This window comes from Micromys minutus (assembly GCF_963924665.1).
Source record: "Micromys minutus genome assembly, chromosome: 7".
NCBI classification, from domain to species: Eukaryota; Metazoa; Chordata; class Mammalia; order Rodentia; family Muridae; genus Micromys; species Micromys minutus.
Window position 1 is genome coordinate 16,953,381 of NC_137976.1, and position 17,120 is coordinate 16,970,500.

General features: G+C 34.9%; 1 protein-coding gene across 1 annotated transcript in view; it reads left to right on the top strand.

The window, feature by feature from the left end:
- Nucleotides 1–17,120, top strand: part of TMPRSS15 (transmembrane serine protease 15) — a gene marked incomplete at both ends in the record, with an annotated part of 120,485 nt that overhangs the window by 15,811 nt on the left and 87,554 nt on the right. The window contains one exon of the mRNA XM_080919410.1: nt 1,382–1,426. Within this exon, the coding sequence (XP_080775536.1) occupies nt 1,382–1,426 (45 nt within the window). The remainder of the gene's footprint in view (nt 1–1,381; nt 1,427–17,120) is intronic.

Genomic DNA, 17,120 nt, shown 5'->3' on the forward strand with positions numbered 1-17,120 from the left:
AAGCTAAATATACTTCAGAATTCATATTTTGGGAATATTAGGACACTCATGGACAAAATAACATCAATATGCATGCCAAAATCAGTAGAGACAAACTGAATGACCACCATCAGTTCTGAGAAAGCACAAAGGCAATCAATGCAGATTTGCTTTTCAATTAACTGCATAAGGTTCTATGTTGAGACTTTCTTAGCAATTGATTCGCACCTGTGACCCATTAGTATAGGATAATTTCTTAGCAGGTCTGGTTCATAAAGCATAGTTCTAGGTTTTTTTTTTTTTTTAAACTGGTTGATCCTTAATTACTTGCCAAGACATCAGCTAAATTTCTCTACAGCTCAAGTGAAGCTACATTTACTTCAGTACAGCCTGTAGAACAAAAGTAGTATATTTAGAAACTTAATGAAGTTAATTTGAAGGTTACCATTAGCCATCATTAGCTATACCAAATACATTAATCATCAACCATTTTGTAAGTAAGTCTGGCAGAATCTTATGGTGCAACAAGATTTCCATTCACATTTTGCAAAGGAAAAGAACAAACTGGAGAGGATTTTGGTGAATTACTCATCATATTCTATTTACAATAGATAAAGAACTCTGACCTAGGTATTTTGAGACTAGAATTTGTTTATAATTGTTATATGATTGAAAAACAACTCTTGATTTCTTTCAAGAAATTTTTCTGAGTAAATTTTCTTTTCTCTTTAATGTGCATTTGTGTCAGTAGTTTCTTTGATAAACTATTTGACAGATGAGCTAAAATAAATCTTAATGGGCCCATAGACTTCCATAACATGAAAGATGAAATATATGGTCGAAAAATCAGATACAGATTCAAATAAATCATATTTTCTTGAGTTGGCATTAGTCTGTCTGATACACACACACATATGCAACAGTCACTAAAGAATAGTCTCAAGTCAAAGTTATGTCATATTTGATTTACTAATCATCATAAAACATATCTATAAACACAAGCATAACTTTTTAAATTCATGTTTAATACTTGCATTATCCAATTTTTAAAATATATTTGATTGTTTTTGTTCCTGGGAATGGCACCATCTGATAGGTTTTGTTTGTCAATTGAATATAAACTATTCCATATAACCACAGCAAGAATTATTAGATACTTTTCATAAATTCATATAAAACAAAGCAAACTTACCTTAGGTAAGTTAGAAAAACTAATTATGAACTTACTAAAAATATTTCTGAAGTATCACAGGGACATAAAGAATAGGAGTAATATGAGAAAAAGAAAATAGAAACTCAAAAATACAGATGCCCTTTGAAGAAGTATTTAAACTGTACACAGTGATTTATAATATATTTATATTATAAAGCAAAGTATAAAATCATCTTTACTCTTTTTTAGCATCTTTGAGTAACTCCTCAACAGCATTTCCTGTAACAACTTCAGGTCAGTATTTGTATTTATGATATGCATGTGTGCCTGTGTATATGTTTGTGTCTGCTTGTGTTTGTTTGTGTATGTGCTTACTTATGAGTGCACAGTCATGTCTGTGAACACGTAGATAAGAATGCTGTCTTGCATCTTTCTTTTATGTTTTCAGACAAAAATATTGGCCAGGTGGGCTGAACATCAACTTTGAGGACCCACCTGCCTTTCCTTACACACCATCTATAGGATATACAACTAGGCCTGATTTGGGGGGGTGGGGTAGAGGGTTTAAAATCAGGTTGTTTGTTTGTTTGTTTTGTATGTGTCGTTTTGGCTCTCCTGGAACTCACTCTGTAGAGCAGGCTGGTCAGGAACTCACCTGTCTTTTCATTCCAAGTGCTGGGATTAAAGGTGTAACACATCACCTGGTCAGACCCAAATTTTTTAGGAGTTCTGGGGATCTGAACTCAGTTCCTGGTGCTTACATGGCAGGCACTTTGCTGACGACACCTGCTCCTAATTTTGCCTGCTCACAATTTGGTGATCATCAAACTTGATGACACTATAAATATATTTTATTTCTGCAGCTATGGTATGTAGTCTTCATCTTAAAATATAAAAATTGTATTTTGGTTAGAAGTAGTGTAGCTGAGATTATTATAAACTTAATGATACCTACTTTTATTTCAATGATAGATATTTCTAATTTCGATACTCTTGTTTTAAACTTTATACAGTGTGTGTAATATTTTATATCTAACCTATGTCATAAGACATATATGTATGAGATAACACCTTTAAAATAATTATTGAGGAAATATATTGCATTTTTTGGAAAGTAAACCAAACTCTATGCTGCTTTATCCACACCAGCACCACTCTGTCTCTTTTATGTAAATTTCTAACTGAGCTCATAATATTTAGAGCTACCTCTTGTCTCATCACAGTAACATCACTACTAGAAGTCTCTCTGGGCAATGATGGAACCATGTTTGTTCAACCAAGACTAGCTACCTTAAAATGTAAAATTAATCTGTAATGGAATAAAATATATTAAATAGTAACCAAAGACCCAAAAACTCATTTCAGTTTTGCCATCTACCAAACCCAACAGGCACCTTGTTTTTATACATTCTGTGAAATGGGTGTCCTAAAAATTGTGTGATTACTAGTGTTCCCTTGAGTGTTGCAGAAGTTATCCTAAATGTCAATCTTAGCTAATTAAGAAATGGAAATCATTATAAGATTGTAAAGATAATAATCTTAGTGTTATCCATAATCCTGACATTCCCAGTCTTTGAGACAAGCACATAACTGATCCAATCATTATGTCATTTAGTTTTCAGGCAGACCTGTTAGGGAAATGACATTTTTGCACACTTAAAAGACATAAAAAATAAATAGAAGGATGGAGAGATAGCTCAGTGGTTAAATGTGATTACTGCTCTTCTAAAGACCTGAGTTGGACTCAGCGCATACATTATAGCCAACAGCTTTTAGTAGTTCCAGTTTCAGGTGTTTCAAGCCTTCTGGCTTCCAATTACACCCCACACATACACGTGGTGCACAAAAACACTTGGAGGTGTGACACACCCACATGTAAAACACAACAAGTAAATCTTTTTTTTTTCTAAAATAAAGAAAAATTACATGCCCAGGGTAACAAGGCTCATGCCAATGTCAAAAAGCAAAATGTCAAGTAGGTGACATGCTTGGACTAAGAAAGCATGTCTCCTGATTGTATACAGTTTGGAAGCATTCAGCTCACAGGCTGAAGATTGGTGATTTCTGATGTTAACTTAATGACCAGTGAATAACATTGTTGTGAGCTGAAGATTGGTGATTTCTGATGTTAACTTAATGACCAGTGAATAACATTGATGCATTAGAAAGGAAAGTGTAGGTAAAAGTCTAAAGCCTACATTTTGATATTTAAAAGTCAATGAATAATAAGTACATAAGCTTAGTTTATTAATCTAACTTAATTATCTTACCTTGTAGTTAGGTATCAAAATCATCATATTTAATCTCTTAAATTTACAAAAAAATGTCTTCAACTAAAACAAGCACAAATCATTAAATTAAAACATAAAAAGTTTTATTAGAATCAGAGCATATCCAACAAAAACAAAAATAGTTGAAATAAACTTAAACTGCTTTAGGTGAAATATGATACCATAAAGTCCTAATAACCAGTGTAAAATATGAAATGGCAATTTTAATTTCACTTGTATTTGTACATAACCTAACAATAAACAGTTTTATGACAAATTTAGGTCAGCCTTAATTTGTTATTTATTTTATTTATGATTTTATTGTGTGCATCTGTGTGTCCATGTGCACATATGTGTAAGTTTATGTGTATATTCATTTTAGTGTGTATGTTAATGTCTCTGTGTATGTGTATATATGTGTATATATGTGTATGCATGAGTGTGCATGTGTATGTTTGTGTGTGTGTGTGTGTGTGTGTGTGTGTGTGTGTGTGTGTGTGCACCTGCCATGGTGTGCACTTGCCAATGTCTAGGAAAACTTCATTTCCACCTTTTGGATTTATTTTTTTAAAGCATTTTGGCATAGAACTATATTAATATATTTTTTGTCAGTACTTGATTTTTTCAAAGGTTTGATAGTATGCATTGAAATCTTACTAGTTACAATGAGCACAAAGTACATGTAAATCAAAACCCTCTAAATATTAAAAGAACAAATAAATTTTAAAAAGTCAAAAGATACAATATTAATAGTCAAAGGTAAAATGTGCTATACATGTTAGCAATAGACAACTTAAAATCTAAGAGTATCAATAAAGTTACTAAAGAGTATCAATAAATCAATAATACATTTAGTATTAATATTTTTTAAACTTTATTTTAAAAAACAAAAATAAAAGAAATAAATTTAAACATTTTTGCATAAATGTATACAAATACATTTTTGTCAGTGCTTGGCTTTTTTGTTGTTGTTCTTGTTGTTCTTCTTCTTTTTTTTAAGGTTTGATACTCTGCATTAAGGTCTTACTAGTTACAATGAGCAAAATTACATGTAAAACAGGATATAACCCAGAATTAGTCAACGTTTTCTTGGTGTGTAAGGATTGATCATATGGTTTTTTTTGTTTGTTTGTTTTCTTTTCTTTTCTTTTTTTCTTGAACTTCACACAGTCTGTGAGTTGTTTCTAGGGCAGTTCGAGCCTCTGGGGTTAGCATCCCACTATCAGTGACTGCATATTATGTCTGTTCTTTTGTGACTGGGTTATCTCACTCAGGATGATATTCTCTGGATGCAACCATTTTCTTAAGAATTTGGTTAAGTCATTGTTTCTGATAGCTGAGTAGTACTCCATTGTGTAAATGTACCACATTTTTTGTATCCATTCTTCTACTGAAGGACATTTGGGTTCTTTCCAGCTTCTGGCTATTATAAATAGAGCTGCTATGAACATTGTGGCACATGTATCTTTGTTGTATATTGGAGTGTCTCTGGGGTATATGCCCAGAAGTGGAATAGCTGGATCTTCAGGTAGTACTATGTCCAATTTTCTGAGGAATCGCCAGACTGATTTCCAGAATGGTTGTATCAGTTTACAACCCCACCAACAGTGGAGAAGTGTTCCTCTTTCTCCACAACCTCGCCAAAATCTGCTGTCATCTGAGTTTTGAATCTTGGCCAATCTGACTGGTGTGGATTTATAGGACTAAATTCATGTCATTAATCTTGAAAACAAGAACCTATTTCATGAGAGGCATGCCTTGGTCCCTCTTATGATTTATACATTTGAATCTCTTACTTCTAGAAAAAAGTACTAAAATTATGAAGAACAAAATAAAAAAAAAAACAAACATAGAAAGTGCCAAATACCAAGATCCAAAACTCAGATGACAGCAGATGCTGGCGAGGCTGTGGAAAAAGAGGAATACTTCTCCACTGTTGGTGGGGTTGCAAGCTAATACAACCACTCTGGAAATCTGTCTGGTGATACCTCAGTAAATTGGATATAGTACTACCTGAAGACCCAGCTATTCCACTTCTGGGCATATACCCCAGAGACACTTCAATACACAACAAAGATATATGCACCACAATGTTCATAGCGGCTCTATTTATAATAGCCAGAAGATGGAAGGAACCCAGATGTCCTTCGGAAGATGAATGGATACAAAAATTGTGGTACATATACACAATGGAATACTACTCAGCCACCAGAAACAATGACTTAACCAGATTCTTAAGAAAATGGCTGCATCTAGAGAATATCATCCTGAGTGAGATAACCCAATCACAAAAGAACAGACATAATATGCAGTCACTGATAGTGGGATGCTAACCCCAGAGGCTTGCACTCCCCCAGAAACAACTCACAGACTGTATGAAGTCCAAGAAATAAAGAAAACAAAAAATATACATATATTTACAAAACAAGAAGACTTTGACTATTTCCATGTTCCGTTTTGTTTTGCATGTACTTTATGCTTATTGTAACTATTAGGTTTTCAATGCATACTGTCAAGCCCTTGAAAAAAATCAAGTTCTGACGAAAAAAATATATTCACATGGTTTTATGTAATAATTATTTCAATGTCTGAAAAAACAGTACTAACAAAAATGTATAATTTTAAGCAAAAAAATGTTTAAAATCTGTACATTTATCTTTGTTTTGTAAAATAAAGTCGTTAAAAAAAGAAAGTGCCAAATAATTATTATATTTTATTATTTAGATGTTTGTTTATTTTTTTTTTCATAGACCGTCTTTTATTGGTAAAATGGCACATAGAAACAATAAAAACCACAATGGGGTTTTCTAGAAAGAACAATAGTACACAAAACATCTAAAGGAGAAGCACAGTGTTTCTAGTACACAGAATTTAACCAAACTCTTTCTACATGGTAAATAAGGCAGTGAAAAATTTGCAGGCAATAGTCCCCTGGTTGTCCAAGACTTTAGAAAAACATTTTAGAGAGTTTAACAGAAATAAAAGAATGTTGTAGAAAATATCAATCAATACAATTTTTTTTTTCTTTTCTTTTCTTTTCTTTTTTTTTTTTTTACAGTGAGCAAAAAGTATATGTAATACAGGGTGTAACCCGGAATTTGTCAATGTGTTCTTGGTGTGTAAGGATTGAGCATGACTTTTTGATTTGTTTTGTTTTGTTTTGTTTTTTCTTGGACTTCACACTGTCTGTGAGTTGTTTATTTCCTAATGAGGAAAAGAGAAGGGATGAAATAGTTTGGATGAGGGGATGGAAATATTCTGGGAGAAGACTAGAAGGGAGAATGGTAATTAGAATTGTGTATTTGCCCAGTTCCGTTGAAGGGCAGAAGAGGGTTTTATATCCCTGAGAACTAGAGTTACAAATGGTTGGGAAACCACTGTGTGGATGCTGGAAAGACAGTGCTCATAACTGCTGAATCATCTCTCCAGCCCCAGTAGATGAAACATTAAATAGTATTTAAAACATTTTATTTTAATGTGACTTATCTTTTTAGTCCACTGACAACCTAAGATCAGAACTAACAGCTTATCAACAATAGGTGCTAAAAAGGCATCTACCACAAGTACAACAATGAACAACAACACAGATAACATAGGAAAAGAAACTCATAGTGTAACAATGATTTACAATAAGTTTATACCATAAATCTTAGGATAAAATTAACTTTGCTTTCTTCTAGCATCCCTCGACACCTTACCAACAACAGTTGTTACTACTTCAGGTCAGTTATTACAGCATCAAATTAAATTAAACTGTTATATTAAATTGATATAATAAACCTGAATATCAAACCAACTTTGCTCTCTTCTAGCTTCTTTGGATAACTTCTCAACAGCAATCATTACAACAACTTCAGGTTAGTTCTTATAGCATCAAACCGACTTAAACTATATCAGTGATTTACAGTAAATTTATACCATAAATTTGGCCATCAAATCAGCTTTGCTATCTTTTAACACCATTGGGTGACTTCTCAACACTAATTGTTACAACTTCAGGTCAAATCTTACAGTATTACAGCGATGTCATAAATATTCAAAATTATCTGCTAGCTAAAACACCATAAAAATATTAAAATAACGAAATATGTATATCTCTGGATCCACACAAAATTATATAAGTTATCATGTATTAATAATTTAATTTACAGTAAGCTAAAAATGCTAAGGTAAAATTTTATACAGAAAAATATAAAATAAATAGCTAGTACTCACGTAAACTATTTTTATTTCTTACTTATGTATTTATTTTTACTTATTCACTTCATTTCCTATTCAATGCCTACTTCCCAGTCACCCCCTCCCACAATCCTTGCCTTCCTCCCCAACCCCTTTCTTCTCCTCTGAGCTGGTGAGGACCCTCCTAGCTGTCCTGTACATCAAGTCTCTGTGAGACTAAATGCATCTTCTCTCACTGATGCAAACAGAGCAGTTCAGCTAAAAACACATATCCCATGTACAGGAAACAGCTCCCGAATTACCTCACTCCAGTTGTTCTGGATATTGTTTTTATACTTTGTAAAGTTATTGCTATAATTTGGAAATAGTCTGGTGCCTCAGCAGCTTCATTAACTCTCTAAAGGAGCAAACATGGTTGTATATTTGAGGCTAATATCTCTATTGTCTGATTTATTTTTACATTCTGATTTTAAAACTATGGTTATCACCTGTTGCCAGGCATGTAACCACTAGAATTGAAGCATTTTTCTAGAAAGGATGCCAGATTTATCAGATATTGGGATCTTCCTTTTGACTATATTCTCTGCATACAGTGTTGACAGGTTTGTACTGAAAATGTGGTCCTGTTATCATAAGTGATAAAATATGGCTTGATTTATTTAGTCAACTTTTTTCATAGAAGTATTTTATAAGCTAGACCCAGGAGGTTATTTTTATATGTATTCATTGATTTATTCCACAAGTAGAAGAGCACATGTGTCACACTTCACATACAGAAGTCAGAAGGTAACTCATGGGAGCCAGTGAGTTCTCTCGTTCCATAGGTGGGTCTCAATGAGCACATTCAAATTTCCAGGCTTGAGATGTCTTCACTCTGAGCATACTGCCCAGCCAAGGTCTATGTGGGAAGTGACATATTCTCTAGAATACTAGACATTTGCACATTGTGTGTCTCTTGTTTATTTTTGTGACTATATATTCATCACATTCGTCTCTTCTCTTCCTACAAACCCTCCCATATACCTCTCCCTGTTCTTCTTCTAATTGATGGCCTTTTTCACTGTTATTGCATGAATACATGCATTTTCATATACATACAACATATATGTGGTATAAATATTCCATACATAAATGTATATTCAATATATCATATGAAGATATCTAAATATCGATTGACCAATACATAGATAGAGACATATATTATATACATATGTGTGTATGTATGAATGTATATTACAAAATCTAATGTAATTGAGTACTTATTATGTTACTTGTATATATATGTTCAGGGCTGACCCTTTGGTACTTCCATGAAGAATTGGTGTGCTTTTCTCTGGGGGAAAACCATCTTTTTCATTCCCAGCTTTCTGCAGTTCATTGTGTATGACTAAGGCCTCATGGGGTTTTTCCAGTTCAATCTGGCATGCCAACTGGTCATCCTTGCCGAGCTCATACTTAGGTGGCCACAATAGTGAGGCTTGCCCTGACCTTAACTTAATCTTCATGTTAAATAAAAAAAAGTATGGCCCAACAATTAACTAAACTCAACAATTCCAAAAACCCACATCTCCAATTGTTCTCTCCCAATGGTTTGAAAATTCTCAGACCCCTGGAATTCCCAAAACAGCAGATAAAACTGAACACTATGCACAAAGTCACAAACTTACAGTGATTCAAATTTAAAAATTGGCCATTATGATATAGAATGCATGCACTACGTTATAATCTGTAATTTTAATACTTAGTAAATATATCAAACATCCCATACTTTATTAAAAGTAGACCCCTCTTGCATGATTTTACCCATTTATAACTTAATAAGAGTTCTCTGGGCGTGTTTGAGGTCAGATAATATGAGGTAAGAGGTTAGTTCATTAGCTGTATTAAATGAAGCTTTGAAATGCCATTAGCAACAATGATGGTTTTAGTCAATGTGTAAACCTATGGTACACAGAAAAGCATCTACCTGTATTACTTCTTATATATGCATGTATATTATTGTTATTAGCATTTCACTTTGCATCTTACAAACCACATTATGGTGTTCTAATGATATATACAAACTTTAAATGTGAGTTTTATTCTTTGGGCCAGCTATTAAAGGAAATCATTTGCACATAAACTATGTGACTCAGAAAACATGAAAAAGATAGATTCTCTGTGACTAATGAGTGCTGTGTTCAAGATAGAAGCACTTGAAAGGGAGGCGACTCATATCCCAGGCAACATAAATTTTCAAGGCAAAAAATTTATCATTCTGACTTGAAGGACATGGAACTCTGCTATTACAGTACTTTTTCTTTTTCTTTTTTAATCATATTTTTTACTTTTACACTCAAAATTTTATTCTCTTCCTGGTCCACCCCCTACTGTTCCACATCCCATACCTCCTCCCTGGCCCCACTGTCTTCACCAGGATTTCCTGCCCTGCACACACTTCCAGACCTCTAAATTTTCCTGGGCCTCCAGTCTCTTGAGGGTTGGGTGCACCTTCTCTGACTGAACTCAGACCCAAAAGTCCTCTGCTGTATATGTGTTGGGGGTCTCATTTCATCTGGTGTATGATACCTGCTTGGCGATCCTGTCTCTGAGAGAGCTAAAGGGTCCAGGTTATTTGAGACTTAACTTAAAATTGGTCCTCTTACAGGGATGCTTTCCTCCTCAGCTTCCTCCAGTTTTTCCCTAAGACAGCCACAGGGGTCCGCAGCTTCTTTTGGTTGGCTGGGTGCAAATATATCTGCATCTGACTCTTTCAGCTGCTTGTCAGGTCTTTTGATGGGCAATCATGATAGGCCCCTTTTCTGTGAGCCTTCGGGTCTCCCCTTGAGCTGGATCCCCCTTTGGGCCTGTTGCTATACCTTTATTTCCTCAGGCTTTTCTCCATTTCCATCCCTGCAGTTTTTCAGACAGGAACAATTATAGGTCAGAGTTTTGACTGTGGGATAGCAACCCCTCCCTCACTTGATGCCCTGTCTTTCTGCTGGAGGTGGGCTCTACAAGTTCGCTCTGCCCACTGTAGGGTTTGATCTAAGGTCCCTCTTTGAGTCCTGAGGGTCTCTCACCTCCAAGGTCTCTGGAACATTCTGGAAGGTCCTGTACTTTCTATGTTCTCTTTTTATCTCACTAGTCTGTATATCTCACATTACATACCTATACAAAAAATTATTTCCGAAACTATAAATGCCCTTTCTTAGAATTGATCAACCCTGTACAACATGTGCTGGTACAGTGTTTGAAATGTAAAATCAAGCCTGATCCATTAATTAAAATGATTTATTATCAATAATTTCAAGTCTCAAGTCCATAGGAAGTTCATCACAGTGTTAGGATACTCACAGTAATGTTTAGGGACAGCAAAACAGTGGCCCTGACACTTTGAAAATTGTCAGCCACATTTAGTTTTACAATATGAAGGAATACTAACGGTTCCAAAGATCATCTTTAGACATATATATATATATGTATATGTATAATATATATATACACATATATATGTGTGTATATATATATTACTTCCAACAACAACAGTAATAATAGTTTACCTTGAAAAAACTTAATTGTTGATAGATATCTAAAACAAACTGAAAACCAGCTTAATATTGCAAGACATTCTTCATGAGACTTGAAAATAATCCCCAAGCATCTAAATTAGTGCCCTAATTTCCAGTTGTCAGTTTACAAACTCATTAATTGAATCAAGCCTTAATGTCCTATTAGATGCATAAAGTATTCTCGAGGAAGTACATGTAATAGCTGAAAGGTGAGATAATAAACGTTAGAAATACATCAACAAAAGAAAGCCTTGAACATCTGCAGGTCTAGATTGAACACAATAGTCAAGCAATTGTGAAGCCTAGCTGAACATAATGCCGGATGCCTTCGGTAAGCAGGAAAGGACAGTGAAATTGGTTCCAGGAAATAACACAGAATATCTCAGGCACCTTCACACCATCTAAGTTAAAAGAACAGAGTCACTATACACTTGTGCTTGCCTTTCTTATTGGACATGAGCAAGTGATATTTGAGGTAAAGATGAAGATGTAATCTAAAACAATAATGTATCTCAAAGCATGTCCAGAGCTTTAGCTTATAATGCTCAACATCACATAAAAGTGGATAAAATTACTCATTATGGACATGACGTGATCTAATTTCTGCATTAAACAACTGCAGCAACTACTCCTTCTGTACTTAGAAAGCTATTTAGCATCTTAGAATTTAGTAAGTATCACATAGAATATAAATATTAAAATACATGCCTGAGATAGTGCCTAGATATTTCTTGTTACTAAAAAGGAGACTAAAAATAAAGAAGGAATGATTTTATTATATTGTGTCACTGTAGGCATCACAGCAATTCACACAAAGGAAAACAAAACCAGGATTAATTAGGTCAGTTTTCCTACCGACTAACATCAAAATAACAGCAACGCTAACGGGAGCAACTCCCTAAAAAAGAGATTCTTTGTCTAATACTAGATTTATAACACAATTTTGAATTGGTGTTGTTCATTTAAATCTGGTAACTTATTCAACAATAAATATTGTCTCTATTTCCTTTCACTGAATTGTCTTAATTAACTCATAAGCAATTGTTGGAAGGTAACTAGGTAATGAAATACAATATTCTCCATGGCACTAAGTTCATGTGGCACATGAGTCCCGAATCCTAACTCTCATTTATCCCTCTCGTACAGAGAGACACTATAGATTTATAGAGAGGAACAAGGCAATTAAACTTGAAAACTGCAGTTTCCAGGCAGTAATTTATTATGAATATGTCTTTCAGGGATGTTAAGTTTATTCTCATTTTTATATGCCTTGAAGTTAGAGTTTGAGAAAAATCAACAAACACATGCATTATATACCCAGAATTAGTACTACAATAAATTGTGCCGAAGAGAATTTTTTTATATGATAAGAGGTAAAATGTCCATGTGGATTATGTTCTTTTGTTCAGCTTCCTTTGCCACCAATTACTGTAAAGTTTTACTAACCAATTTGGAGCACTAGAGGGGAGCGACAGGAACTAAGGCAGTATTACACAGATTGATTGCTTGGCTGCTGCACTGTGCCCAGAGGGGCTCTTTGGGCTACTTGCTCATATACTTGGAGGCTTCCCACACTGTAGCTTGTACTAGTCCTCTGTTGCTGACTGTGCATGCAATGATTTCAAAACACAAAACCTTTCTCTGTTTCATACAAAATGCAGCTTCTTGCCACTATTCCACTAGTTGGTAGAATTTAAGGATAGTTGATCATTTTGTTCATCCCATGGGGGTTCAGTTCCTTTCAGCTCCTTTAGTCCTTTCTCTAGCTCCTTCTTTGGGGTCTCCGTGTTCAGTACGATGGTTAGCTGCAAGCATCCTCAGCTTTATCTGTATGGGAAGAACAAAATTATCAACTAACCAAACCCACCACAGCTCCAATGGACTAGAGTACCAACTAGTGAGTTCCCATGGAGAGACCCATGGCCCCAGGTGCCCATGCAAGAGAGGATGGCATTTTCTGACATCAGTAGGATGAGAGGCCTTTAGTCCAGGGAAGGCTTGTTTTCCCAGCGTAAGGGAATGCCAAGGTGCTGAGGTAGGAGAGGGTCATTGGGAGAAGGAGCACCATTATGGACGTAATGGGAGTGGGGTGGGATTGGGGAAGGCGATAACATCTGAAATGTCAATGCAGAGAATATCTAAATTAATTTTTTTTTTAAAAAAATTGACGATAGAAGGAAAGTAATCGCCTGGTTTTGTGAATGACATGGTGGTGGGCCAAAAGAATCTAGAAAGATTTGAAGCCTTGATTGAATGTATCAAGCCAGAGATTTTATCCCTTAGCAAACATACTGTGGTCCTCCCTTGAGAAATGACTGTTTTCACATATCTCAGCAGCATTCCTTCTTTTGTGGCATGGTCCCAGCATCAGGACATCGAGATAAATTAGAGTTTTCTATGTATCTTATTTTGATGTCCTCTTGTCAAGTCATCATATATAATCCATACTTGTCTATTTAAGTTACTTTTAGGAATTCTTCTTAATCTAATTTAAATGTGAGTTCTCTTGTGAAGATGACTTTAACACTTGCCTAAGCCTCTGTACCTCTACTGAACCCTTAGCATGTCATCAGAAAACTCTTGGCATGCAGGACAGCTGGTGGAGCAGTTGTCTTCTGCTAAACACTTGTTGTAACTTTTCGCTGCTTCATAACCTGAGTGTAGGGGTACATGCCTACAATGCCTACACCCTCAAAATGTAAGCAGGATGACCAAAATGTCAAGGTCATCTACAGCTATGTAGGGAGCTTGAGACTCACCTCTGCTTGAGACACTGTCTCAAAATAAATAAATATTTTTAATTTATTCATTCTTTTCATGTTATGAGTACACTATGGCTATCTTCAGACACACCAGAAAAAAGGCATCAGGTCTCATCACAAATGGTTGTGAGCTGCCATGTGGTTGCTGGAAAATTGAACTCAGGACCTTAGAAAGAGCAGTCAGTGCACTTAACGGCTGAGCCATCTCTCCAGCCCCATAAATAACAATTTTACAAACCTACTAAAATTATTAGTGAACTATTTTTCCATAACAGAAGAAGTGAGGCTGTGTTGTACCACATTTTCCTCCTCTTATGTTTGTCTCCACACTTTACAGTTCTGTGACATAAGTAGCCATAAAAATCTTTACTACAGGGATATGATAAATCACTCAGCTAAATCCACTTGGGAAGAAAAGGGTTTATTTCAGCTTGCAGTTCCACATCATAGTCTATCACTAAGGGACGTCAACAAAGCAGAAATCTGGAGGCAAAGCTAACACCTAAATGCTACATATACCCCAGGACTGCTGCACAGGAGTTGCACCACCCACAATGGACTGGGCCCACCCTACTTAATGAGCCGATTTCCTAGGAAAATTATCTTTTCAAATGACTCCAGACTAAGTAAAGTTGGCATAACACCACTCAGCACAGGAATCAAAGGGTCCTGAGAAAAATCTCCTGCCAGTGAGACATTGAGGGTCAACAAATAATAGAGAAACAAGTAGAACTTCAGGAAACAAGGACCCACAGGCAGCATCAAGACAGCCAAAATTATTTTTCTTCCTAGTTATGGCCCCTAATCCAGTCTTCCAAGTTTCCAAACAACTGAAACACATAATGTTGTGGGCATGGGCCTCTAGTAAAACAATGTATACATTTAAATAAGTATTTTTCTCCCTCCTGTTTATTTAAATATACTGTTTATCAAATAGTATGCCTTTTTGAGAATTGGAATACAGCAATTGACTAACTTGCATGATAAATAGCACTTGTACTCTAAGTATTGTGTGCATTTGCGTTTAATAATTACTATTTATTTCTATTTTTATTTTATTTTATTAAATGAAAACATTCTGCCATTTGAAAATATGACTGACATTTATACTATGTATTAGATATTAATTTGCCCATTTGTCTCCTAGCAATTGATGTTTATTTTAACTATTTTTAGAGGTTAAGGTTTATATGTATTCACCAACTGTATCTATAAAAGTTTAGCTTGGTATAGTGATATAAATATTAGATTTCTCCCTGTTGATTTTATAGAGAGCATAAGAAACCTCAGGATTCATTTATAGGTTTATGGCCCAGCAATGGAAGTACAGTGTTTTTCTTCATGTTAGGAACAACAGAGGATGTCTGTACTCATTGCAAGTACCAGGAGCACTAACAGCACTTACTGAGGAGAAAAGGAAAAGAAAGGAGGGTAGAAAGGAGACATGTTGGAGGAGTCTGGGCAGAGCTGAGGGGGAATTGAGGATACAAATGATCAAAATATATACATACATTATGATATTTTCAAGGAATAATTAAAAGGTAAAAGTCTTCATAAAGTTAGGAAAATCATAAAACAAAATGTTATGGAGTTAAATTTTTCCAAAAACCCTTAAAGCACTATTGGTGCTTTAATCACAACTAAAATGTTCAAATTTCCACATTGTTCTGGAAAACAAGATACATATTATCTGGAGGCACATAAGAATATGTATTATTCTTAGGATTGAACTTAAAATTTCAAAGTGAATTTCAAAAAGTATGTGTATCCTGGAACATCTCTATTCCATATCTATGGAAGCTAGGCAGTTAAAGGATAAACAGACTGAGAGCTACAAAACTATACTCCTGGGAAGAGAGGGTATTATCTGGCACCCTGAAGGGGTGTGTTTGTATAGGATGTCCTAAAAATGGCTGGGATAAAAAGGTAGAGAATTGAGGAGCAGAAATAGAAAAAGGATTTCTCCAGTTGGAGAAATTACATAGTGCACTTGCAAGTAGACATTTATCTCATTTCTAGGTGCCATTCTTTGATACATTTTCCTGTCCAGAATGTATAAACTTTATGAAATCCACTGTTTTCTTTTTTTTGTATTGAAAAACTTTATTTTAAAAAACAAAGATAAATGTACAAATTTTAAGCATTTTGCATAAAAGTATACAAATACATTTTTGTCAGTGTTGGCTTTTATTTTTTTAAAGGTTTACTAGTGTGCATTAAGAACTTACTAGTTACAATGAGGATAAAGTACATGTAAAACAGGATGTAACTTGGAATTAGTCAAAGTTTTCTTGGTGTGTAAGGATTAAGCATAATGTTTTTTTTTTTCTTTTCTGTTTTTTTTTTTTTTTTTTTTTTTTTTTTTTTTTTTTTTTTTTTTTTTTCTTTTCTTGAACTTCACACAGTTTGTGAGTTGTTTCTGGGATGTTCAGAGCTTTCTGGTGTTAGTATCCAACTATCAGTGACTGCATATTATATCTGTTCTTTGTGACTGGGTTATCTCAGTCAGGATGATATTCTCTATATGTATCCATTTTCTTAAGAATTTCATAAAGTCATTGTTTCTGATAGTGGAATTTTTGTATCCATTCATATACTGAAGGACATCTGGGTTCTTTCAAGCTTCTGGCTATTATTACTAGAGCTGCTATGAACATTGTGGGGCATGTGTACTTGTATATTGGAGCGCCTCTGGTGTATATGCCCAGAAGTGGAAAAACTAGGTCTTCATATAGTACTATGTCTAATTTTCTGAGGAATCGCCAGACTGATTTCCAGAGTGGTTGTACCAGTTATAACCCCACCAACAGTGGAGAAGTGTTCCTCTTTCATCACATCCTTGCCAGCATCTGCTGTCATCTGAATTTTTGATGTTGGCCAATATGAGTGGTGTGAGGTGGAATCTCAGTGTTGTTTTAATTTGCATTTTCCTGATGGCTAAGGATGTCAAGCACTTCCTTAGATGCTTCTCAGCCATTTGATATTCCTTAATGAAGAACTTTTTGTTTAGTTCTGTACCCCATTTTTTAATAGGGTTATTTGATTCTCTGGTGTCTAGCTTTTTGAGTTCCTTGTACACCTTGGATATTAGGCCTCTATCAGATGTAGGGTTGGTAAAGATCTTTTTCCACTCTGTTGGCTGCCATTTTGTTTTCTTGACAGTGTCCTTAGCTTTACAAAACCATTGCAATCTTCTTAAGTACTATTTGTCAATTTTTGACCTTAG